The sequence below is a fragment of the Asterias amurensis genome, chromosome 1 (assembly GCF_032118995.1).
Source record: "Asterias amurensis chromosome 1, ASM3211899v1".
Classification (NCBI taxonomy): domain Eukaryota; kingdom Metazoa; phylum Echinodermata; class Asteroidea; order Forcipulatida; family Asteriidae; genus Asterias; species Asterias amurensis.
Window position 1 is genome coordinate 24,706,611 of NC_092648.1, and position 27,165 is coordinate 24,733,775.

The 27,165-nt window shown below is 38.8% G+C and overlaps 3 protein-coding genes across 4 annotated transcripts in view; 1 reads left to right on the forward strand and 2 right to left on the reverse strand.

Moving 5' to 3' along the window:
• The window catches only part of LOC139934026 (2-Hydroxyacid oxidase 1-like), a 13,650-nt gene extending 7,427 nt beyond the window's left edge, over positions 1-6,223 (forward strand). Inside the window, exons 6-8 of the mRNA XM_071928303.1 lie at positions 3,293-3,454; positions 3,871-3,940; positions 4,396-6,223. Coding sequence (XP_071784404.1) covers positions 3,293-3,454; positions 3,871-3,940; positions 4,396-4,460 — 297 coding nt within the window. The 3' untranslated portion in view covers positions 4,461-6,223. The remainder of the gene's footprint in view (positions 1-3,292; positions 3,455-3,870; positions 3,941-4,395) is intronic.
• Positions 6,224-6,354: 131 nt separating this feature from the next.
• On the reverse strand, positions 6,355-18,369 carry LOC139934017 (legumain-like). Its single transcript, XM_071928292.1, has 12 exons — positions 18,116-18,369; positions 17,040-17,137; positions 15,555-15,636; positions 14,620-14,705; positions 14,076-14,151; positions 13,265-13,327; positions 12,254-12,439; positions 11,248-11,418; positions 10,443-10,559; positions 9,421-9,591; positions 8,856-8,923; positions 6,355-7,585 (listed from the first exon to the last, which is right to left on the reverse strand). Exons 1-12 carry the CDS (start codon positions 18,269-18,271, stop codon positions 7,537-7,539), a joined length of 1,323 nt encoding a protein of 440 aa, XP_071784393.1. The 5' UTR covers positions 18,272-18,369; the 3' UTR covers positions 6,355-7,536.
• A 2,004-nt stretch (positions 18,370-20,373) lies between these two features.
• LOC139934036 (uncharacterized) overlaps positions 20,374-27,165 on the reverse strand; it is a 39,099-nt gene continuing 32,307 nt past the window's right edge. For both annotated transcript variants that reach the window (XM_071928318.1, XM_071928311.1), the window contains exons 29-33: positions 26,949-27,072; positions 25,796-25,941; positions 24,925-25,045; positions 23,308-23,549; positions 20,374-22,671 (exon numbers count right to left, since the gene is read on the reverse strand). In XM_071928318.1, the coding sequence (XP_071784419.1) occupies positions 22,509-22,671; positions 23,308-23,549; positions 24,925-25,045; positions 25,796-25,941; positions 26,949-27,072 (796 nt within the window). In that variant the 3' untranslated portion in view covers positions 20,374-22,508. The remainder of the gene's footprint in view (positions 22,672-23,307; positions 23,550-24,924; positions 25,046-25,795; positions 25,942-26,948; positions 27,073-27,165) is intronic.

Below are 27,165 nucleotides of genomic sequence, written 5' to 3' on the forward strand. Positions count from 1 at the left end.
CATGTACCATAGTGTACCATACAGATGGTACATGCACATGTACAGTATGTGTATATACGCTGTGCACGTATTACATGCACGTTGTGTGTTATGTATGGGGGTGCGCTGGCGGAATTCAGTGATGAGGACTGGGATTTTGCAGGTCGCGGCTGGCTGGAGCGCCTTGATCAAGGCGTCGTGCCCAACAAAGGGTGCGTTCGTTTAGCTTCCCCAGGTCAACCCTGGTGTGTGGCGTATTTTTTTCCAGGACGAACGTGTGCAGATAATTACCCACGTTCGTCCTGGGAAAAAAAACTGCCACACACCGGGGTCGACCCAGGGCAGCTAAACGAACGCACCCAAAAACTTCACTCAGTGTATACACGAACAACGTACACTGTATGTGCAGTGCATATATAGCGAAGTCATGAGTACGGTCGCGTCTTTCAACCTACGGTCGCGTCTTTCAAACAGTAGCTTCTTAGGTTATGGTTGTACTCATTGATCTCTAATATAGTAGAGATCAATGGTTGTACCCATGTACATGTACATATCTACACTATTAAAAGCGTCACCCGCGCCATCTTGGATTGAAATTAGAGGGTTCAGTGGCATGGCATGCTTGTGGAAATCAACACGGTTAAGTGTGTGGATTTCAATACGTTTGTGTGGTTTCAGACGTCGGGTTGCAAGTCTACAAAACCCTGACCCAAACTACCACTTACAAGTCATCTGATTGGAGGAAGTTTGGGCAGCGACCGTGTGTCAACCACTGGTCGATGTTGTTACCAGACTTCCTAGAAATCTTTCTGACAGGCGACTCATTGGACAGTGTTTCGCGGATTGGTTCACTCATTGCCCCTTGGGGTGCGATGGCGGAATTCAGTGGGGACTCGGATTATCGGCCGAAGCGCCTTGATCAAAGGCTACCCGAGTACAGGCACATCTCGGACGTTTTTTTAATTTTGCCCTTCAAGAGCAGATGTACTATTAGTCTAGTCAATCTATGGTTTGCAAAATTGCAACAGAAATGATTTTTTTGGCAAGTGTCTCCTGAAACCATCTCAAACAACATATCCAAAAAGTAGAAAAAAGTAAGCAGGGGAAGTAATGTATAATTTGCATGAATCAAAAATTACCGTTTTCCCCCTAAAATACGTATGCTCACCCTATACAAAGTAGAAATGTTTTGACTTATTTTTTTCCATGGGAATGGTCACTGCATTGTTTCTAAACATTATGAGTACAAAGAAATTCAAGATGGCGGTCATTTTCCCCGCCAAAATCGATTTAACGCATTTAAAGGGGGTAATAATCTGAGTTAAATAACCGATACGCGGATGTACATGCTTTAGACTCTGTGGTATGTTTAAATGTGATTGTTGAATGTTTATAAGTGACAATATTGTCACATGGCAGTTCTCTCAGTATTTATCACTATAGTAATCCCATTTTACAAACTATACTTGTGACAATGGTATATTCAAATAAACAACTATCAACTTTATTACATTAATAGCAGACATTCAAAAGCAACTCTAACTTGCATGCAGTGTTTAACTGAAGAAGCCGCATGACCCCCAAATATAAAAATACCATTTTATTTATCACAGATTCAGAAAAGACACAGTGCGATGTTTGCATACATTTGAATTGGTATGCAACGGATTTTGATGTAACACTACCTTCAATACATGGTTTTAAAAGTTTTAAGAACTAAAATGGGGTAAAGAACATTTGAGCTCCTCGCTCAAGCTGTCAGTGGCTACCTGAGGCGAATTCGTACAGTTTATTCCCTTGCTTTGGCCATACACTACTGAGCATTCCAAGCCCAGCTTCTTGCAGGTACATCCCCAAGTATCACAGTCTGTTTTGCATTTGCATCGGATCACCTTTAAATAGATTATATAGTTCTCTTACATTATGTAGACTGGCGATAAGACGGTTTTGGCGGGAAAATGGGGTCCATCTTGAAAAATTGCCGTCATCTTGGATTTGTTCTTGCTCAGGGAAAATATTAAGTGACCATTCCCATGGAAAAGTAGGCTGTGCATTATTATTTTAAGGGGGAAAAGGGTAATTTCTAATTTATGCAAATTATACATACTTCCCCTGCTTACTTTTTTTCTACTTTTTGGATATGTTGTTTAGAGGGTTTCAGGAGACGCTTGCATAAAAAAAATCATTTCTGTTGCAATTTTGTCTGGGGCAAGCCATGTTTTGGCTTAGATTGACTAGACTATAGCAACTACCACCGAAGTTGCCCTATAGCTAGAGGCAGTTTGAATTGAGCAGTTGGACTGCATAACAAATCTTCCATTGTAGTGGCTCTGAAAAGAACCGTTATACCATGGGTCCTATAGCTCTATGGTTATACGGAGAGACTTTTTCAATTGTCATTTCAGTCAGAAAAATAATTGCTATCGAAACTGATTTCCAAGCAACAAATTCTTCTTTTATTCTGTGTAAAAGAAACATGCTCGAGATTTTTTTTTTTGCAATTTTTTTAGCAGTACATTGCAAATTTGTCATGTTTGAACAGCAATGGATACACTAGATATAATGTGGCAGCAGTCTATCCCATCCACTTTTATGGAACAAGGGATAGACAATACATTCTCCCACTTTTTGGCTGTGTTTTTGCACCCGATTCTTACTTTGTTCTCCAAGAAATATTTCACGAAGAAAAAGCAGCACAATGTTAACAGTTTGAAAACAACTTCAAGAAAAGTTGCTATAATTATATTACCCACAACATAATTGTTGTGATAAACTAACCTGTTGGAGAGGTTAATTTTTCCATTATTGGTTATTTGTCAAGTTTTACAGCTTAAAATTGTAACATGTATCGAAATTGCTATCGAAAGAGGGTTTTAAAGCAATTTTTTTCTAGACTAACATTTCGAATTGTTTTATAAACTCCACTCATTTTGTTAGCAAAATATCGAACATTTTGTCATGTTTGAGTATTATACCACTCTTTTTAGTTTGAGCAGCCAAGGATGAATCTATCTCTTCCACATTTTGGCTGGACTTGACGGATCGACAAGGGATAGATAGTTATTTGTATCCCCTCTGCTTTTAGGCTGGGCTTGGCATCCATTTCTTACTTTGCTCTTTCCAGAGATATTTTATAAAGAAAAAAAGTACAATTTTTACAATTTGAAAACAATTTCAAGACAAAAATTCAATATATATATTATGTTGTTGTTGTTTTTTTGCAAAACAAAAAAACACAAAATATGCTTATTTACATCCCAAACGTGAACAATTAAAACTTGTAGTTTTTAAAATGAACCTGTTTCATTATTAGATTGATGTGTTACCAGAAGTCATTGCTGAAACTCAAGGCACTAACGTAGAAGTATACTTGGACGGTGGAGTCCGCCTTGGTACTGACGTCTTGAAGGCACTAGCTCTAGGAGCCAAGACAGTGTTCATTGGAAGACCTATATGGTGGGGTCTAACCTACAAAGTACGTATTGTCTGCATCACCACTCCATGTTGCTTGGAAATGGGCCGATTTCACTAAACGCTAAATCCAAAATTTGGCAACTCGGCGATGGATTTTGGATAGGCCTTACTTTGTAATTGCAGTTACTGCACACATTTTGTCCCATCTTCTCTTCCCTTCACTGTATCTGTTCTAAGACTAGAACTGTGTTATTCTGTAGCCCTTTAAAAAAATATGATTCTTCTTCGGTGCTGACTCTTCCTCTGTCACTGTATTGTAATACGAAAGTGTAAGGCCGCCAGGGCTAGGATATTCTATACTTACTTTTTTTTCCGTTTTGCTGCACTTTCGAAATTCAAACCTCTTGCTTGTTTTTCACTATTTTCAAAAATGTGTGTAGACTTAAAAAATTATGAATTATTGTTTGTGTTTCTCAGGGTGAGAAAGGAGTGAGGCAAGTACTTGATATTCTCCGAGACGAATTGAGTCTGGCCATGGCCCTTTCAGGTAAAAGTTCTTTATCTGATAAAAGTCTGGAATGAAAACTATACAAAATACTGTTATGTTCAATAAACCTCAAATATTATAGATGATTGCTGATAAGACAAATCAATCTAGTTGACAATATTGGAGTAGCTCACAGTCAATTGATTGATAGGTTAGTTTACCAAATTATTAAATCAATGTATTTCAAGTTCATGAAACTATCTTTTCAGAGCCAACAATCCACCCCCCCCCCCCAAAAAAAAAAAAAAAAAAGAGAAGAGATTGACACCTGGTTTTACCCACAAATTTACTATTTATTGATTCTTTCTATTTATCCACACCATGCTATTTTCTTCCTATTTATCCACACCATGCAAAGCTAATCTTGATCAAACGATTGACAATACTGATCTTTAGTTAATAAGTTTGTTAAAGACAGACTTGGTAAAGTAGACAATTATTGATAATATTTTCAGGTTGTGCTTCAGTGAAAGATGTCAGTTCATCCATGCTGGTTAGATGCCCTACCAGTAACCTGTAACCGTCAGACCCTTCCACTTATAACCAGGGCCCAATTTCATAGCGCTGCTTAACAGTAAGCAAATTTGCGTGCTTACTGTAGCAGAAAAAATTGCTTAAGCCTTAGCGTATTTCACAGGTTAGCAGGAAAATTGGGCGGCCGTATTGCGTGTTTACCATGAATTTGTATTGTGACGTCATTTATTTTCGTGCGGTAAGCCCGGAAGGTTAGCATGCCTTTTTGTGTGCTTACGGTTAGCAGCGCTATGAAATAGAAATTGCACAGTAAGCACAAAATCGGCCGCTAAGCAGCGCTATGAAATTGGGCCCAGATTGACGACCCAAAAAAAACTAATGGTTACGTGTCAAAGCAATAAATAGTTAAGCAAATATTTAAATGGTTTGTAGACAACAGACTGTAAAGACAGTGTTCCTTCTTATGATTGTTCTTCCACCAAATCAAAACTCACAAACACCCTAAAGCAACATAACAATCTTGTGTTTACTCAGTTTTTTTCATGAGTTCTGCCAAAACAAATCCACAGGCTGACAGAACGCATGGCCATCATACAGAACGCACATTTAGGCATGGATTTATGGGGATTCGTAAATTGGTTAAAGGGTCAGAGGAGTTGATTAGCTCAATATTTTTACATATTTAAAAACGTAAGATTAGCCCAATATTTTACATTTAAGATAGAAACATAAGTTAAGATAGTCTTAAAGTTATAAAATTTGCACTTTTTAAACATCGATATCATTAAACCTTTCTATATTTTTGTTTGTTTAGCTCATGCATTTAACTGGAAAAAGTGTCATTATCTTGAGTTGAAATCTTTTTTTAATGAATCTGCATATTTTATACTAGTTTCAAATCAATACATCGTAGGAAAAATGGGTTTGCCCAACTGCAAATTGTTTTAATCATGAATGTTATTTGTTTATAAGAATCTAAATGTCAGTCACAAAAATGGATAATATCAGTTAATACAACGTCAGTTGCAAAAAGGAGTTATGTGGGCAATAAACGTTTCTTTTGTTTAACCCCATTTAATTGAAACCAACCAATTGTCACACTTGTGAGCTTTATTCTTTTGTGAACGTGTCTTTCAATGGAAGTCTTGTTATTCGAATCTATACATCATTTAAAAAGGAGATGGTCATTCAAGCCGTATGCTGCATCTTAGCAGGGTTAATTGTCCTTGTCTTTTCTTCAACTGGCCAGCAGGACCAGTTTGCTTGATTTTTAACTGGTCCGCCAGGTTTTTTTCGTCAATTCTTTTAAAACATTAATACTGTTGTATACCAATTTGTATTGATACAATATCTCGATTTTGGATCGTCGCTATTTCAATATGAATTGCAACGTCAAGTTAACTGCACTGAAAGCCATATTATGTATACCAAGTTATTGTATTCGTAAGGTGGTCAATGAGTGCCCTTTTGTCTTAAAAAATATTAATGTGATAATTAACGTAATTCTACCCAAATATTGCCTATTACAGTTTTAAAATAATAAGTATTCATGAGACACCGATCCGACTGCCTTCATCAATGGGTGAAGAAGTTCTCACAAACTTCTCACTTTCGTCAAGAAAAACATCAAAAAGGAGACAAAAAACAGTTTCAACTAATCCAGAATCCTATGAGTTAACGGTTATTTTTGTATTTTGTGTAACCATTATGGAATGGTCGGGGTGTCACCGTCTGTTTTGCGAAAGAAATTTGTGATTGGTCAATACGCAAGTGGATCACTATATTCTACTTTCAAATATATTTCCAACCGTATAACAAACTATTTTACGCGCTTTTATAGATAAAATTGTGTCCCTTGTGACAGAAAGTTACTCAATAATTCTATAATATTATTAAAGTTATCCTATTCGACACAATAACAAATATTTCAGCAACAATGGTTTATGTCGTTCACAAAACACTAAAGCAAATTTATTGACTTTTTTTTACTTAGAATTAACAAAATCGTCGCCTTTTTGTTTTTGACACAAACAAATATCATAAAACCATTATAGAAACCAAATACGTTACTTTAACGTGGTATAAGAATACTGAACGCAAGGCAGAAATTTGACCCGAGTTGTAGAATGTGTTTATTCAAATTAATTTGCATAGCCTTATGAATAGTAAAATATCTGTATTTAAGTGTAATTAATATTATCATTTTTTTTTAATGCAAGTTCGCCCCAAACAAGGCTTATTGAGCCACTTTGGTATGGGCTTCAAAAAGACCAATTATTTAAAGGCAGTGGACACTATTTGTAATAACTCAAAATAATTATTAGCATAAAACCGTACTTGGTTAAAGGAACACGTTGCCTTGCACCGGTCGAGTTGGTCTTTTAAAAGCGTTTGTAACCGTTTGTTATAAAATGCATATGGTTGGAAAGATGTGTTAAAAGGAGAATACAATGATCCACACAAATATGCCCCGAAATTGCGTGGTTTTCCTTTTACCTCGTCGACTAACAAGGTCGGCCATTATGGGAGTCGAATTTTTGACCCCCATAAATGGCCGACGTGTTAGTTCGCAAAGCAAAAGGAAATCCACGCAATACGGAGGCATATTTGTGTGGATAATTGTATTCTACTTTTAAAACATCTTTCCAACCATATGCATTTCATGACAAACGGTTATAAGATGCTTTTATAGACCATCTCGTCCGATCCAAATGCAACGTGTCCCTTTAAGAGTAATGGGGAGAGGTTGGTAATATAAACGATGTGAGAAACGGCTCCCTCTGAAGTCACGTATAGTTTTCGAGAAATTATAATTTTCCACGAATTTGATTTCGAGACCTCAGAATTACATTTTGAGGTCTCGAAATCAAGCGTCTGAAAGCACACAACTTCATGTGACAAGGCTGTTTTTTTCTTTCATTATCAAAGGTTTATTTTATAATGTTGAGATACAACAAGTGAGAAGAGTGGTCTTTGACAAATACCAATAGTGTCCAGTGTATTAATGTGAATTGAACTCAGGGAGATGAAGGTAGGAATTTATTATATAATTCCCTAACAGTCTAGATTGTACGGTGGGGGAAACAAGGGCCTTTAGAACATTCCGGTGCAACCTGGCAGTCTCAGCGTCCTCTTTGTTCAGAGCACATGACCTGAAGACGATTGGAAATTCTGTAAACGGAAATAAAATAATATATTAACTCATGAATTAAGTTTTGGAAAGGTTTCCAGTGATGATGACATTATGTTAGAGGAACATTACAGAATTAGTAAAAAAGAAACTCGTCTAAGATCACAGATTTACATCAAACTTTAAACGGTCTAATGATGATGTAGAAACCATCCCTTAAAATATTTCTGTTTGAGAGGTCATACTAATGAGAAATAAATAAAACTAAACTACCGTTTGGAGTTTATCGCTCAGCTTTATTCACTCTCTTTTGAACCGATGTCAAGCAAAAAATGTGTAATCTGTTTTTCACTATTTTCTCGTGACCCAGAAGGCCGATCGATCTCAAACTTCTACAGGTTTGTCATTTTATGTATATTTTGGTGGATTACATAAAGTGCTTACACTGTCAGCAAATATTTTGTTATAAAAAAAAAAACGATTATGTAATGTTCCTCAGTCAGTATTACCGTGATTTCTTGCTGCGTCCGAAAGCAATACAATATGACGTATACTCATTTATGAGGAACTCTTCATTATTTTAATCTGCCCATTAATGAACGCTGTACTATTATTAGGCCAACGGTTGGTTCCCATTATTTTTATTTTTTTTTTCCAACGGTGCTGGTGAATGGTATGGTGATTTTCTGTCACCGATGCTACCAGAAATGATTTCAAACAGGTTTTATTTATTTATTATTTTTCATTCGTTTTTAAAGGGAAGGTACACGTTTGGTAATTACTCAAAACAAATATTAAATTAAAAACTGACTTGATAAGGAGCATGTATTCGAGAGCTGTTGATAGTATAAAACATTGTGGGAAACGACTCCCTCTGAAGTAATAGTTTTTGAGAAAGAGGTAATTTCTCACTCAAATAATAAAAGCATTCTAGCTAGAAGCATTTTATTCCTATCTGAAAGCACACAAATTCGTCCAACAAGGGTTATTTCTTTCATCATTTTCTCGCAACTTCGATGACCGATTGAGCCCAAATTTTCACAGGCTTGTTATGTTATGGTTATGATGGGATACACCAAGTGAGAACACTGGTATTTGACAATATTACCAAACGTGTACCTTCCCTTTAAGAGAAAAAAAACATAACTTTACAATTTTTATTTACAATAAAAGGTAGGCTACATAAGGAAACAGGATAACCCTGACACTCATGGGCGACCCCAGACCATCCAGACAACAAGTATTACTGAAATAAATTGTATTAGGCCTAACAGTGTTAATGTTATAAAAATTAGATTTCAATAAACTTACCGCGGTGCGCCGAACTTCATCTCGCAAAGGTTACCGAGAACGTGTACTTGTCCCCATGCATAGTGAGACTGCAAAGAAAGAAACACAAAATATACTCAACTGTCCCTTTATGTATGTACCCCCCCCCCCGGCTCACCTTGTCCGGAAGGCTGAGCATAACAATTTGCAGCACACAGAAAGTATGCTTAACCGAATAAGGCTAACAGAAATAAATAAAAAAACATTTTACATGTACAAAATGTAACTGTATTCTGATTGAGTGTGTTTTTTAAGCAAAAAAACGTTAAGCAATACTTTGTGTTAGTTAGGCAGCTCTACACAATTTGGCACAGAATCTGAAATAACGACAAAGTTTCAAAGTCAATACATTATTTCAAGGAAGAGCAATCCAGTTGCAATGAAGTATATCAAACTCCTACTTATTATTTTCTACTTCGCGTGTCCGGAATTACCTACTGTGTGTTTGGGCGTAACTTTGTCTCCATAGTGGTCAGATACATAAACATTGACAAACATTTTTATTTGTTTATTTCTTCTTCTTTTTTTTTTACATCAAATTTCAAACCTGTGATATAGTGTAGCACTGTTCACGGTATGTTTGTGTCACTGCTTTGTAGCAGTCCCAGTTCTTGATAGGGCGCCCTCTAGTGTTTATCAAGCTGTCGATCATGGTACTGTTTTCTCCAACCAGGCTCCTTGTTACGCCGTACATAAGGCTATGCACACCTTGCTGCATCTGCATGTTTTAGGAGAGCAAAAATGGTTAAACCTTTTGTTAAAAACTATGATGACTACTGGGAAGTTACTTGATACCACATCCCTCCAAAAGTGCACTGCAGCCGATTGCAGGAAACTCTAAGGTTAATACTACCTCGAGTTAAGACGAGTAACTCTTCCCAACTTAGGATGGGTTCAATAAGTCCTAACGTTTAGGGTTACGGTGTCGCATGCAATTATGTCCTCCATGCAATACTGTCCGGAGAACATTATTGCAAATGCAATAATGTCCGCCGGACGGTTTTGCATGTGCAATCGTGTCCGCCCGGACACTGCTGCATAATGCAATTGTGTCCGCCCGGACACATTTGCATATGCAGTTGTGTCCGCCCCCGTGCAAAACCGTCCTTGCAGTAAATTGAACGCCATGGTCGACGGAACATGTTCGCCATTTTTTTTTACAAGTGAAGTGCATGTCATGAATGACATGGGAAATGTTCGGCCGTTTGGGTATTCGCTGCAATCATAATATACGTGAATATCCATGGCATGTATGCAGCATGGATATTCACGTATAAGTGTAGGTTCAGTGCATGCACGCTCGCACATACACACAGTCATGCACATGTGTACATGTCCATCGGACGGTTTTTGCATAGCCCCGGACACGATTGCATATACAAAAGTGTCCGGAGCGGACAGTATTGCATGGCGGACACAATTGCATCTGACAACGGCACTTAACTCGTCCTACGTCCTAAGATTAATCCTAAGTTAGGAAGAGTTTTCTGAAATCGATGGCAGCCCCCGTGCACCTATTTCGCAATGTATTTTTAAAAAAAATAAAGACCAAACATTGGCGGTTCTTACTTGGGCAAGCTCTGCAACTTGTTCCATAAGCCACTTCTTCTGAACTGGATCAGTTTCTTTCTCAAAGCGTCGAAACAAAAGATCAAGGGGAACATCACGGTTGTCGATGGCGTCCAACTGTGGAAAGAAAACTCGTGATTTTATGAAATAAAAAATGGCCCTATCCTACTTTAACACAGTGACGAGGTAATTAAGCATTTATAATGGTGGGTTAATTTCTAATGGTCACATTATAAATCTTTCATACAGTAAGCACGCAAATTTGCTTACCGTTAAGCAGCGCAATGAAATTGGGCCCACAATCCTTGCTTAGTAAAATCAGATTACCGGCCAAGACTCATCTCAATTGTTATGCTAAGTAAACAACAGCTAAATGCCAGTCACAAGCAATATATATGGCATGACAATTGACCAGTAACATGTGAAAAATAAGCAAGCTATTTTCGTGCTCAAGCACATTTTTTTGCTTAAGCAGCTCTATGAAATTGGGCCCTGGTTGCAGCTTCGGTTTTACGTTCCATACCCTTTTGTTTACTAGGCCGCAGCTGTGGTTTCGAAAAGACTTATAGTATGGATCTTTTTGAAACTACGGCTCGGGATTATGCTCTGGCTTGGGCTCTGTCCGTAATTTCGAAAGAGCATCACACTTTCCATGTAGGACCTCCCGACTGGTGGACGGTACCATGGGGCCGGAGGTGGAGCCCAAGCCGTGGTTTCGACAAGGGTTTATGTTCATCTAATCTAGAGTTATTGACCTAACGTCATCGTCACAATATTCTTGTTGGCTTTTTGGAAGTCAACTTACCGGCACGTTGGGAAGAGGTTTCCCGGGCACAGACGGACCTCCATTCCCCTGGAAGTTATTCAGGGTATCTCGGTCGAATTTGAGGTCTCCGAACTGGTGTACTACGCTAGTGTTAGTCTCCCTCTTTACTATTTTGAACTGCTTCTGTAGCGTCTCTGCTGTAAGGTCCTCCTACAGTTTGAGATTACGTTAAACAATTGGTTCTTTACTTTTTACATTTACACTGTAGTTGTGCAGCATGCATGCAGAGTGTCAATGGTTAGGGCGTGTACCGTTGTATAGACGGCGATCAACACAACTTCGTCGCACAATTAATGGTCCAGTATAGGATATCAATGACATGAGATCCCCAGGTCGTTGCACTTTTGAAAAGTTTGGCGAAATAAACAAAATGTGTTATGATTAACTGCACATGATTTTAATAGGGGACATTTTGGGAAGCTTGATGACGCCAGACTTCAGTTAAAATCAATTGTTCACGGTAATGTGCGCATGCTCAGAACGGTAAACAATCAAAATTTACCCCGTCTGCTGCCATCTAACGTTCCAAAATCTCCCATTAAAGTTTTTCTGTACCTATAGCCTGAACATCTGACGTCACACTTCTAGGCTCGTGAATAACGCCAGGACCGGCCTCAAAAAAATGCAAAACAGGTGTGGCGGTTTCAGTCTTCCGTCGTGTTCAGTTTTCCAGGACTCAGTACGGCATAACAATTTACTACTTTCGCTTGCTGCGCGCAGGCGTCGCATGACGTAATGGTACCGTATTTGGTCATTCGGAAAACTGAACACGGCGGAAAGTTGAAAACCGCCACACCGGTGTGTAGTTTGACCTCTAACCTCGGTCACTTCACTTAGAGAGATGCTGTCAACTCTATTGCGGGGGTGACAGCAGTGACTATTTGGGCATCTAAGTCACTGCTTTTTTGTCTCAAACGATGATTATATCCAATGGAATCACTGGATCTGACAGCGGATAAAGACAGGGGTCCAGTCTAGTCTGTACCTTGTCTGAATCCTCCATCCACTTCACACTGTACACGTCGCCCAGGTAAGTATTTCTCTTCTTGTCAAAGTAACAAGCGTATGAAGACTTGTCTGGTCCCGAGGCGGTGGTTGCGTAGATGTTAATGCTATTCGGGAGGTTCTCGAACATGGAGCCAGACTCACAGGCTTCTAGGTAGAATACCAACTAATGTTTGGAAAACCGTCAAAGAAAATTTTCAATAAGCAAACCATACAAAAGACAAATGAAAATTAATCAATGAGGGTAGCTTATTTGGGCCTTTTTTTAGTAAAAAGATTTAAACAAAATGTATAATTTAAAAAAAAAAGTTTGAATAAAGAATATGACCTTCATGTTTTGTAGACTCGTAGGCACTTTTATGTAAAATAATTTATTTCAATCGCTATCGAAAAGACAGTGTTTAGATTATCAACACCTTTCTAAGCAAGTTTTGTATACCAACTTTTTCACTTTTTTGTGTTTGAATGCTACAAACCAATACAATCCCCTCTTATTCTAACAGTTTCAGAGAAAAATATTCGTAATAACAGAACACAAAAATATTATGTAGAAGTATTTAGTTTCATTTTACGTTACTTATCTCTCCGGGGAAGAGTTCAATTAACAAGTTCCATTAACGAAATATATATTTGCCCAATGTATTATATTGATGTAACTTTCTTGTCAAATTTGGTTACTTTCCCAAAGTTGCCAAATCATGTGAACGTAAAAACTTAAGCCTCGATAATAGTTTTGTGAGCTTGATTTTCACATTAATAAATTTACGTATTGACACGTTGTATACCAAGCTGAGCTTTCTACCATCGTTACCTTCTGTTTGTATTACAAAAAGTACTAAAACCCTTCAAGAAAAACTGCGAAATTCTTTACGTCATCATTCGGACGTGTGGCAAGGTGTGACGTAAAGGAAATAGACGCCAATTAGCTTTATCTATTCCCGTTTGGGAAGTAACATTAGACTATCCTAGGCCGACAATTCCCGGTTCTTACCTTCTGAAATTTCTGTGCCGCACTCATACTCTTTAGTGTTGTGATGAGATCTTTAGCATATAACTGCAGAATAAATGTCAATCAAAGTTATTAAACAACATTATCTATACGTTTTGTAAACTGACCTGAACAGTTGTAATTTCTAGTTCAAACTCGCCATGAATGTTCTGTGTGCGAGGTTCTGTGCACTCTAACTCAAGCTTATTTTGATATGGCCAATCGAAATAAGCACCTACTTTGGAGAACATATTTTCTGCCAGAATGTCACATCTTTAAAGGCAGTGGTGGACACTATTGGTAATTACTCGAAATAATTATCTGCATATGAAACCTCACTTGGTAACGAGTAATGGGGAGAGGTTGATAGTATAAAACATTGTGAGAAACGGCTCCCTCTGAAGTGACGTAGTTTTCGAGAAAGAAGTAATTTTCCACGAATTGGATTTCGAGACCTCAAGTTTAGATTTTGAGGTCTCGAAATCAAGCATCTGAAAGCTCACAACTTCGTGTGACAAGGGTTCTTTCTTATCGCGCAACTCCGACGACCAATCGAGCTCAAATTTTCACAGGTTTGTTATTTTATGCATATGTTGAGATACACCAAGTGAGAAAACTGGTCTTTTACCAATAGTGTCCAGTGTCTTTAAACTAAGAAATGATATAGTTGGCATAATGTTTAGTTCTCATCCTCCTCCCCAACTCCCATTAACTAAATAATAAGTGCCATCTCATGGCGACAATTTGGTTAAATTGTGTAAATAATGCTGATTACTATGTGTTAGTTTTTTTGGGGACATTGGGTGTGTATTACCATGTCATCCATGAATGCAATCAGGCCTTTGGCACCGTGGTCAGAGAAGAAAACAAACACGTGATCATTTGGTCCGCTGTGATCAAAAAAGAAGATAAGAAAACAAATCACAAATCAACGATCCATTAATAATTAATTATTCATTGTTTCTTGATAAGGTTTTTTTAATATTTTGTCCTCTATTTTTGGTTTGTATGTTCGTGAGTTGTTGTGAGTGCATATTATGTATGAAATTTAAAAAAAAAATTTAAATATCGTCGTTTGGGGGTTATAATCCCACATGGTTATACTTCTTTAGCTTTTCATTTTCACCATTATACGCATCTAAAAGATCTCAATGGTCAATTCTCAAAATGAAATATTTTTGAATTCCAAAAACTAAAACCCATAGGTCTTACCTTTTAAGGGAATTGTTTCTCAAAATTGTATGAATTGTCAAAAGCTGCTGCACGTCTTATTCAAATATTATTTTGTTATGGTAATTAATTTCTGGCAAGCTAAGCCCTGGGGTTTATCCCCGATGCAAGTTTGTATTGTGTCTTACCTGTCAATGACCTTTCCACTACCAATACCGTTCATCGCTGCCTTGTTGCCGCTTAAAACATTCAAAAAGTTCTTGGGGTTCACATTCTGCAAATTACAAACCAAACGATGGAAACGTTACAGAATAATATCGCATATAGAACACTAAAACACGAGAAGAAACTTACAAACTTTATTATTAATGATACTGATACCTTGATGACTATAAATAAGGCAATAAATGTGTGGTGAAGAGGTTTTCAACTAGTGGTTTATACACAGGCCTGGTTCTTGATAATTTTACCGATACGAAGTCGGGCCTAGGCGAGTTTAAACCACTAGTTGAAAACCGATTCAACACACTTTGATTCGCATTCATAAATACATTTTTGGTCAAAAAACATCAACACTTTTTGGTCAAAAAGTAAAACAAATGCAAAAAATTATAACTGTTCAATGATTTCTTTCAACACAACACCCCTCCAGCTATGAAATGGTAAGGCCCTCGGGTAAACAACTCCTAATAAGGGAATGCTGTGCGCGTCGCGCGTATCGCGTGATGTGGCACAATAGACCTTTTCGCAAATACTGGGGCGCGCGCGTAAAGCTTGGAATTAGGTGCATTGTGGTCTAGCTGATTACAAATTTGATTCATATATATCCCACAATGCACCTCATTCAACAGTCTGCGCTTGCGCATTGGTATTTGCGATAAGGTCTATTACTGTCCCGGCCGTTGCTATCGACCAATAGGAATGAATAAACTGTCTTATAAGCACAGGTGCAAGCTCGCGTGTCACGCCCATGTTTCAACACTTTGTACTGGTCATAAACAAAGGTTTATACACACCCACGTGACGCGCTCTCCACCAATAGGAATAGAGAAACTGTCTATGGTATTTATGGGGTTTTTAAAATTACATATAGCGGGTTCTTCAGGCAAGTTGTTAACCATACCTTGCCGGTATAATCCTTAGGAACTCCGTGGTACACGTCCGATCCGTTGGGTCTGTTGATTATAACTCCTGGGGTAGGATTCCTGTAAATCATTTTAAAACAATGGCGCATTTAGTGAAGCTATACAACTCCTGCTAGAACGACCGAAACCCCTAACCACAACCAACAACCCACCGCCTAATTGCAACCCCACCCAATAAGGACCGGACCAAAGCGTGTCTGTTTTTGCAAAGAAAAAGAACAAGTTGTGTATAGGCAATAGGCTATACTTATAAATAATATTTTCACAATTGAAACAATAATACATATTTGTTTATCCTTTCCGTGTCGATGTGGTTGGATGTGAGTGGTCCACACTGTCTTTAGGTAAAAAACAAAACATGTTTGGCGTTCCTGCCCGCTTCCGTTTTCTCCCCCATCCCCCTTTTTATTTTAATTTTTTTTAAGAAGATTTGTTTTCCCTTCATATAAAGGGCCCTCCTTCAATTTTTCGAAAAGGCAGCACGCTTAACATGTTTGGATCCTTGGCCTTAATCACTGTATGCAATGTGTTGACATCATTATTATTCTCGGGTCAACACTTTGGCAAAATTCGTACCCCAAGGCCTCATCGGGAAGGAAAGATTATGGTAGGCCTATATCTAGGCCTTTATCATTGGTTTGTTCACCTTCATTCACAATGTTCGTTGAACTTCAATCGTTGTACCTGAGCCTGTAATCTTTACCTTTATCTAACACGTCGTGATCATCAAACAATGGCAAGTTTAACAAACCAAACATCAATAACACGGGTAAATATGAGGGTGTAATGCAAAAACTCCCGTAAATTGAGGGTTTGTCTTCTACTCTCCCACAGAAAAAAAGGTACATCCTTCGGCCTCGGGACGATCCAATGCATTCATACACATCCTCTTTATTTTCAAGTGGCACACCATACACCAACTCAAACATCGTCATCATCGATTTGGATGAAAAATATCACAGGTTGGCGACCTGTGAATAATCTCTTTAAATTAGGCAACCTGTGAAAAAAATCTCATCCAATTTGGCAAAGTTAGTATAAAACGTCACTCTTTAAACTTCCTGGTCATAATCAAGGAGTATTGTCTTATTGGGCCAGACTCCAATGTGTCGAACAGGCTGGCCTGGAAACTGTAATGGGAACTTTGAAACGGATTCTGCGTCAGTTGAACATAGGTTTTGGGATCAGTTTGATGCATATTTCTACTGACCCAGAAATGGGTTAGACACTGCAGCCCTGATTCGGTTCAATAGACCCTTATCACGCTGTCACCATCTTGGACATGTTCCCTGTGTCCAATAACAGTAATGAATGCTAACATTCATTGCGCAGACATGGCACCAGACTATTATTTCGTCCAGCCTCAGTTTGGTTACAATGAGTTGGATTGAAGTAAAATGAAGATGACCACACCGTGATAAAGGTCTATAGTCCGATGAGTCACTAGAGGGGCTCAAACTTACGCTTCGTTGTTGGCGATATCATCAAACATCATTACGACAATTCTCTCATCCGGGATACCATTCTTGTGCAAGATCTGATAGGCGTGACAGACATCGGCCTAGATAGGGAAATACACAGTATAAGTGGAGGGAAAACCATTAGTCACCATCCTGACTGATGTTCAAACAGACCTATACATTTACGAAAATCCAGCCGCCATCTTAGGGCCATTTTATAGGCGACTTGGAGGCAACCAACTGCAGCAAATGCTTCAGGACTACTTTGACAATAATAAATAATTCAAACAATGTCTTACGATCCCCAAGAAAGATATGTGAACATTCAAATGTGACTGCCTTTTTTAAAACGATGATGAAACAATGCAAAATGCACATCTTCAAAACAACGGTTTGGCTTGGGCTTTGGCTTGTTTCTTTAAAGACGATCTTCCCATCAAGGGAACTCGGCAAACCCGAATAAGGGCGTTAAACACCATGGCAACAGCCAATCCCTCTCAAATGTGATTCACTATTAGACGTCGGACAATACTTATTCTGTGGTCATTGTAAAATCAGCGGTTATATCTCTTGTGGGATTCGAACCAACCCACAACATTATGTGAATTATATACAAGTCTTGCAGTCTATAGGCTCTGTCAGTCTTTGCGGGGCTTCAATAAGACGGATGGATACCAAGCTGGAGCTCAAGTCCAACAAGCCGTGGTCTAGAAAAGGGTCAAGAACACGAGGTCTACACAGAAAAATAGGTCTATGAAGCATTGACCTCTGGCCGAGGGCGTCCTATACTCAAATGACGACATTTGCGTGAGGTCTACAACACAACATTGTCACTTTTCCTGTTCCACAGTATCATATTGGTTTGATCATTTGAAACAAGAGGTCACGCACTAAAAATTAATCACTCTTCCAAAAACCATTTTCATGTTTGCCCTCCCAATAATTTGTCACTGCAGTTTTAATAAGCATGGTCTCTTCCAATGAGTTATTTTAATAAATCTCAATTTCAACTTTCACCTCCAATTTAAAAGCCCCGAGTCGAAACAATGTAGATGACAATTACGATGTTGTGAAAATACCTGGTGACGGTAGTTGCCCCAACCGTTGGACCCAGCCACGAGTAGACCCCAGTGTTTAGTGGGAGACGGTTCAGCCTCCGGCATAGGGAATGCGTCTTCAACAGGGAAGGCTGCCACCAACGGCAAGAGCACAAGTAGACTAAGCAACATCTTCATCTAGGTCCCTATCCCACTAAGATGCTTTATACACTGAGTTAAAACACTAAGTGAGTACGCCCCTACTGCTGTCTGGTCACGAGATTGGAATAAAAAAAACCTCCTCGTCATTGTCACATGATTAGCGTCAATACCACTTGTGCTGTGCAACTGGAATTTGGACGCGTGTTAAATAGCTTGCTGCTGATCATCACTATTGTTACCATTGAGCAGATGGTAAACACAATGCCAAGTAGGCCCTATCTATGGGTGGATACAGCATTTTATTGCACAACACATTCGGTTTAGTAACCATAACCATAACACACAATTTTTGTTTGATTGATTTTGTGCAGAATGTTTACCCTAGCCCGTTCGTTGTCATGGTCATCGCTCCTTGTTTCTGAGGAAAACTTATCTAAAAACTAGGATACCAATTCACATTGTCATAAAGGAGTCAGGACATGGCGGTTTTTAGATCAAATAAGTACGGGAAAATTTAACAGCAGCAAGGTCGGGGGGGGGGGCGGGTAGGGAACTTGAGGTCAAGTATTAGGCATTTCAAAGAATAAACTAGACGGCACTCTGTATATTTTGTTCCCGGTCATACTGCATTTCAGTTTGATAGGTGTCTGCCCCAAAATATTAAGCGCACTTTGGTGAGAGTTCGTGATGCTTCGGGCTATGGTTAAGATGGGCTCAGAGTAAAGTAAATAACCTTGGACAAATCTCATAGGATGTCATTATAGTCTAAAACATCAGTTTACTTCTTCAAAAATGGTTCTCAGGAAAATATATAGTTTCCATTCAATGTCCCAGGGGCACACATTAGAGGGGACGGGTGAGGGTTGTTTGTTAATCCATGCAATGCGTTGAATATCTTTTTGCATGAAATCAAAACATGATGGCTACTGATGTCTTTCATTTCTGAGAAGAAAACAATTTGTAAAACACTGGGCTTATTCGACTTCGTCAGTGAAAAAATGAAGGAAAAGTAATTTCTACCTCCATGCTCAATGCTACCTCGTTTTGTAACCTCGTTGATACCTCGAAAAGTCATGCTTCGACCCCACGGTATCAAGTACTGTTATGTACCGTGCAGTTCGTATCTATGCAGTTCATGACCTCAGAGCGGGCCTGTATCAGATGCAATTGTGTCCTCCATGCAATACTGTCCGCTCCGGACACTTTTGCATATGCAATCGTGTCCGGGGCTATGCAAGAACCGTCCGCTGGACATGTAAAAGACTGTACATTTATGTGCGTGCGTAAGCGATCGTGCATGCACTGAACCATCGTATATGCAGCATGAATATTTACGTATTTTTATGATTGCAGCGAATGCCCAACGGCCGAACATTTCCAATGTCATTCATGACATGCACTTAGCTTGTGAAATTGGGAACGTGTTCCGTCGACCAAGGGCGTTTTATTTACTGCAGGGACGGTTTTGCACGGGGGCGGACACAACTGCATTCGCAAATGTGTCCGGGTGGACACAGTTGCATTATGCAGCAGCGTCCGGACGGACACGATTGCATATGCAAAACCGTCCGGCGGACATTATGCATATGCAATAATGTCCTCCGGATAGTATTGCATAGAGGACATAATTGCATGCGACACCAGTGCTTGCGTAAATAAAATATCCTTGGACAAGGCTATGTGTGAGAGAGCAGGGGCTTAGTATTTTCTGTCCGAATGGGGTAAACGTTTTCCATGGGACTCCCTTACTATCCACAGACTGAGTAATGTATCAGATTGAGTGAAACCACAGACAAAAAGAATGTTGCTAAATCCAAAGAAAAACACAACAAGTGTTAAATCTTTGGATTTTGAACAAAGTTGCTCAACCACAAAATGACAGTGTCGTGTGTGCTCTACACTATAGGCCAACAGTCGCACGCCAGGTCCTCCGTTCATTCGAAATCAGTCAGTCCCGCCTCGGAGAACGACTTACTTTTTTACGCGGGAACTAATTTAAATTTCCTGTTGTTTTATCTTTTCTATTTTTCCTTCATGATGTACACTTTGGGAGCTCAGAATGGCTCGATTGAGAACTGCGAGACAAAGCTAAAGAAAATAACTTACTATTTGACTGTGGTCAGTAACGGAAGCACAATTTATTAATATATCATAATATTTTCGTATTTCACAATTAATATTAAACGCTACACCATGCAATTCGTAATCATAGACATTAAAGACACTGGATACTACTGGTAATTGTCAAAGACCAGTCTACTCACTTGGTGTATCTCAACATATGCAGAAAATAAAAAACCTGTGAAAAATTGAGCTCATTGGGTCGTCGAAGTTGCGAGATAATAATGAAAGAAAAGCACCCTTGTCACACGAAGCTGTGTGCTTTAAGATGGTTAATTTCGAGACCTCAAATTCTAAATCTGAGGTCTCGAAATCAAATTCGTGGAAAATTACTTCTTTCTTAAAGACTATGTCACTTCAAAGGGAGCCGTTTCTCACAATATTTTATACTATCAACCTCTCCCCATTACTCGTAACCAAGAACGATTTATGCTAATAATTATTTTTAGTAATTACCAATAGTGTCCACTGCCTTTAAACCAATGTTTGTATGAGAGTTTGCCAGCTTGGTATTATTTTAATACCCTGTGGGAGTTTTGCTGATGAGTTACCTTGTTGGGAAAAATCATCTTAACAAACAAACAAACAAACAAACATACTAACAAAGAACAAACAAACAACAAACTGCTCATTTTAAAGGCTTATAAAGCTACTATGGCGTAAACTTATGTTTACACTGGTTCCAATAAGAGGGCCAATACATTTAAAAGATACACCATGCTTTCTCAATACGTATTATAATGATGACCTTCATAAAACAGTCAGATTCAATTTAAAGAAAACAACTACTACAATATCGGTATTGCTTACAACAAATTTTGTAACCGTTTTGAGTTGGTTCTTGGGCACTTTTACAAATGTTTACTACTTCCACTTACTTCTTTAAAACTAATAATAGCACACCATTTAAATTCAAAACCAATCTCATATAACACAACGAAGTGTTATATTCAATCCATACAATATAAGAAGCTGTAAATTAATCCATTGCAAGTCCATTGTTGCTGTAAAAATATATAGATATATGTATGTGTTTTGTATAGTATTTATATAAATATCATGTTTTAATACCGAGACTGTCTATATTAAAATATTGCATTTTGTCTGAATCCGTTCAGTGATTGTCGAAAAATAAGCAAACTTCTTAGAATCCAATAAGTCAATACCTGAATTCTCGTTTCCGATTTTTACAACATGCAAGGAACAACTGTAAGAAAAATAAGTTTTGTTTATTGCAATTGAAAAAAAGAAATGACTTGATTATATTAAAAGTATCACCTAGCACATAGCACTCCAATGTTTGAACAAGTGAGCCATCTTATTTACATCTTGGGTAAGCGGGAGGTTGGTATACTAAACCACGCCCACTTCACATAATCTGGCCCCAATGATTACAGATCAAAATCCAGAGGAAATACATTGACTTAGTTTGCTCCTTTGATTAAATTAGGCAACAAAATATAAATGCCTAGAAAAGTCATGTCATGTGAAAAACCCTAATTTTAAGGCAACTACAAGGCACAAAATGGGCACTTGAGGTAATGGCTACACAATAGCACATGCAGCTATTCTCTCAACACAGATTCAAACTGGCCTCTCATCACCAGGCACACTCAAGTGGTTAAGAAATCTGGTCATGAATGCCAGGGAGGGTCTTGGGTTCGAATCCAATCCGAGTAGGTTTTTTTCCCCACAGGACTAGAAAAAACCCACTGAACATGCAGTGCATATCGCACATCAAACTAAACTAAGTCCTTTCCGAATTGGTGGCGACAGTTATGGCTATGATTGTTTCTATGGGTGCTGTTAAGGTTGTACGTCAACACATTATGATACGGAAATCAAGCCATAGCTCTAACCATAGTTAATTTTGACACGGCAAAATAATAAAGTTTGATTGTTAAGCCTGGTTCATACTTCTTGGAAATGTGAATGTGAAGCGAATGTTGACATAACAAATTTGCAACGATTAATTGAAATGTGCTTGAAAGATTTGTGACGTCAAATTCACGTCAAATTTGCTCCACATTCGCAGGAAGTATGAATCGGGGTTTATGAGACAACAATTTACAGAGATCAATGAAGTCGCCAACATTTTAAACCAAGTCAAAGTTTTATAAAAAGAACCATGAAGGTAATAGAACCTAGTCATTTACTGCAGGAATTCCTGCAGCTTCTTCAGGGCTGTGTTTGTTGCTTGTATGCTCGGGTGATTGTGCTCAAGAAACAACACAAAGATACGCAAGGCCTCGTCGAATTGGTACTTGGCTCGCTGGTACATGCTGGTGGCAAAGAAATACGCACCTAGATTGTATCTGGAAAAGAGAAGAAGAAGATACTTAAATGGAATTTTTTGTTTTTCCACAATTAATGAAAATGCACCTGAAAAGAGATGAGCTGAGTGTTAATATTGTGCTTTGTTGAAAGTTGAAGTGAATTTTCCTGATGTAAGTATAAAGTACATGATGCATTATTTAATCAGGCCAGTAACTTTTTTTTGCATTTATACCCTAGGTCCTTTTAAATGTTAAGCAGTTTGCTGCAACATCTTACGTGGCTACTGCAGCTACCTTCGCGGGGTCTAAACGTTTGAAATGCTGCATCTCCCACACTACAACGTACAACACACAAGGACATTGACTCCCACAATATCACACTCTTCTATTGCTATGGATCAACCCATCAGAATCAAGGATTTAAGTTTGCTTGACTCAAAAACATGACTCAAAAATATGGCATGCCGTGTTGGATCATGACGTACCAGGGAAACTGTGCAATTTCGAGGCATATTTATGTGAATGATTGTATTCTGCTTTTAAAACATTTTTCTAATCATATGCATTTCATAACAAACGGTTACAAGCACTTTTTATAGACCAACTCGCCCTATCCAAAGAAACGTGTCCCTTTAAGGTTGAATGATTATCCGAGGATGAGATTAGCGTTCTTACCTGACAGTAGCAACGTCTACGTGATCCTTCCCATACGCCTCCATCAAGATCCCAAGGACCGCCTTGAACACATCTCCCGCCTTCTCGTCGTTCATATCATCTAGAACCAGGCCGCAGTTATTAAGGATTGCTGCGACCCTGGGATGGTTCAGTCCAACATCGCTCTGAGTCAGCTTCAGATCCCACAGATGGAGGATCATAGCGTCGTCCAGTTTGCTCTGGCTGTAGTACAGCTGACCGATCTGGAGTGGATTTTAAAGAGGGATGTATACATCACTACAAGACCAGACTACATCAAGTAAACTCCACATTCCTCTACAGGGGAAAAATAAGGAAATAAAAGGGTAGCGACGTGGTCTAAAACCGGCAGGGTTGTGGCCGTGTGGAAGGCTCGGGCCTATATCGCATGGCCACGAACCTGCAAGGTATTAAATGGTCGTTTGAGAACGAGTCACTACTCCTTTATTCCAATTCATAAATGCCTTTTTGGTTAAAAGGCGTAATTAGGTAGGAAACTCTATGAAAACTTATCTGTTTTCCGACATCTGAGCTCGGTACATGTGGTGCCTTTTTATGAGTAAGATCCGGATATGCATTCGTGCGCATATCCATGGGCTATTGCCCCGTTTAAACACCCCAACGTGACGCGCTCTCCACCATTAGGAATAGCGAAACTGTCTGAGGTATTTATGAATCAGAGTTTGAGGATGCTTTTGGGAGACGATTGTGCTTCAGTTGGGTTATTTCTATCAGCATTGGGCCAGATATCGGACACACATCTAGCGTCAACAGGGCCGAATCCGATGATGACACTGACGGCAGCGTTCAAAGGAGGGGGGAACAAGGTAGAACAGTTCAAGGTGTTGGGGATGCTTTGCGTTTAGCTTTTTTAGAAGTGTGTATATTCTAAATTCTACATACAAAATCAATTCTGTTGAACTACATGGCTGCCAGTAATATACTCTACACTTGTCCCATTTTTCATTTTACAATAATATAATTCCTTCACACAGAAAAGGTTTTTTAGTACAACCGTTTGTAATTTTAATGATTGTGCAAAACTGATTCCAGCAGGCAGTAAATAGCGAGGGTAGGGAATGGTAGCATGCATAGGGTTAAGGAATTCTATGAAATTGTGCCTTGGTCGCCACAGCATATTTAATGTCCATCACTCAGTGCTAACTCCATAAACCATGAACAACATTTACCCACTGGCCGCGGAACCGGGTTGGCTAGAAGGGCCGTTGCCACCCCCCCCCCCCAACTTGTGAAACTAGTAGACTAGTAATGTATGTCACATTATATAAGGTGTTGATAATCACTATTTGTATAATTCCCTCATAGCCCAATGGTCCACGGTCGTCACTCCTGAAGCGAAGGTTGAGCCATCAGGAATTCGTGCCTCTGCAAATCATTCCCTTTTTTTTCTTCCCAAATAAAAAAAAAAAATCTTTTTTATTATATACTAAAATCGATAGTGTTACCTTTTCTTTTTCTAATTTGTGAGCATAACCTGTGTGCATACTTTGTTGTGCAAATGAAGAAAACAAAAATAGGAAAACAAAAATTTCCCCCCCCCCCACACTTTTAAAAGTGTTCCGCCACCGTTGCACTTACCTGACCATTTATGGCAGCAACATAATGATGTTTTGGTCCCAGTACATCTGTTGCAACCTCCTCAGCTCGTCTTAAGAGTTTAATTGCCTCATTGGCATTGCCCTGAAGAATGAACACCGACCTGTGTGAAATAAGATGCTCGTCATTGTTGCGTCTTCAGGATTATAATACAAACAAAAGAAAAGTCGATGGGTTTGGATCAGGTTGGCTTAGTGGGTTCTTTTAGTGCCTTTCACCTCTGTGGACCCAGGTTCGAATCTCGGCTCAGACCACAGCCTTGCATTTTAATTAAGTTTTCATTCTCTACCTTCGTTCCTTATAAAGTCCTTAAACTGAAACTTCTTTCCTTGTCTTTTCTCCATTTAATCGGGTTCCTGGCTTGTACAGTTATTAGGCCGAGAAAAAACAAAAACAGTTTAGCGCCCAGGTTTCTAAAAAGAGTTAAGAGGGGCTTTATATTTTTTAATTATTCAGATGGCTGCCATTCTTTTATTTTTTTCTACTGTTTAAACATACAATAGATAAATGAAACTTGTTGTACAAGACATTGAACAAAAAAACATATTTGAAAAAAAAGGGAAGGAAGAGGCCCTTTTTTTAACACATTGACACATTTTTTTAGAAAAACGGCTGGGCAATTTTTTCAAAAGTTATTTTCTTGCTGAGACCGTTTATATATATCCCTTTTTTCCCGTTTACAAACAAAGAATCAGTAACAGAAATACAAAATTTAAATCATAGAAAAAAAAAACGGGCGGGGATGCTTGGCATGTTTCTTTTTTTACTTGGCCTAAAGTTCACTTTTCTAAACAGAGTCATTGGCTTCACAAACTAAACAAATGAACTGAACTGAAATGAAATGAAAACTCACCCCACTCCAAGCAATGCCTTGACAATATGAAGCTTCTGATGAGGTGTTCTGACTTGGGTCAGTCTTTGTAGAGCTTCCTGGAAGTGTTTATAAGCCGTGTCCAACTCTCCCAGTTTGACTGAGACTGTACCCAAGGAGATCAAAACCTTGCCACAAAAAGGTAGAAGGGAAATTCTTGTTCAGTTACCTGCAATTTGTATGTACATTGTTTTAGACTCCAGCATGCTGCAAGCCCAACTCGAGCATGCAGCAAGCGACAACTTGGGTCGAATGAGATAGAGATAGATAAGGCCTTTTCACACTACAAAAAAATCCCCGTGTTGGACATGGATACTTTGGGATAATGTGCACTGACCTTTTCACACTACAACTTTGGATATGGCGCATTATCGCGCAGAGCTAGTGTGAAAGCGAAGCTGTTTTTAGCCATGTAAAAATTTTACCGAAATAACACGGACCCTACCCGGAAAAGGTTTGACACGGATAGAAGGTCGATGGTGTGAAAAGGCCTATTATACTGTTTAAGAGTTGGAACAACAATTTCCGTTATGTGGATCTTTTGTTTACAAGAATCTTAGTTTTATACCAACAATAAAACAAATATTTGTTGTTTCTTGTATAGCCCTCAAATATGTCACGTAGTGTCGCATGGCGCATGAACATTATATACCCCTGGTCACTTGGCCATTTACTTCCTTTCTCAGCTCTCAAATATCTGAATAGTTATTACTATTATGACATGTACCGAACGTCTTGCCCAATCAGATCACATGTCCTTCTTTTCACCAGTAAATCTCAAAACAAAATCTAAATTGAAGATAAGCAGAGAATACTGTTCAAAACGTTCAGACCACACCGGCTCTTTTCAGAGCCAACACTCCAACAAAAAGGATTTAATAGACCTTATGCATTGACGTCATCAAGCCGCCATCTTAGAGCTAAAACGATGACGTAACAATCGCAACGCACAGTACGCACAGCGCACGGGATTGGCCATGGATCAACCTTCTTTTGACCTCCAAGAGAGGGCGCCCTACTCAAATGACATCATGTGCATAAGGTCTATTCATGTACATAGTTGTAGCCACAAGTTCTATTTAATTCTTGTTAATTCTTCCAAACAAGGTGGTTTTCCATTCGGAGTAAACCTTACCTCTATAACATCGGGGTGATTACAGCTGGTCTTGTACCTGTACTTGGTGTGATGGTAAACAATGGTAGAATGACTCTCTTGGTACCGAGCCTCCAGCTCAGACAGAAGACGCTGATTCAGAAACCTGTGAAGGATTATTAGTATTATAATTATTATTTATTCGACCTCAACAGTACAAGTACAGAAAATACAAACAAGGCAACAATGTAAGGGAAAA

Bases quoted from the DNA above. Each gene is read 5' to 3' on its own strand.
- LOC139934017 (XM_071928292.1), bottom strand. From the start codon at position 18,271: ATGAAGATGTTGCTTAGTCTACTTGTGCTCTTGCCGTTGGTGGCAGCC. The intron at 9,592-10,442 runs GTAAGAACCGCC...TAAAACATGCAG, and splicing joins AAGTTGCAGAGCTTGCCCAA to ATGCAGCAAGGTGTGCATAG. The intron at 7,586-8,855 runs GTAAGTTTATTG...TTCCGTTTACAG, and splicing joins ATGAAGTTCGGCGCACCGCG to AATTTCCAATCGTCTTCAGG.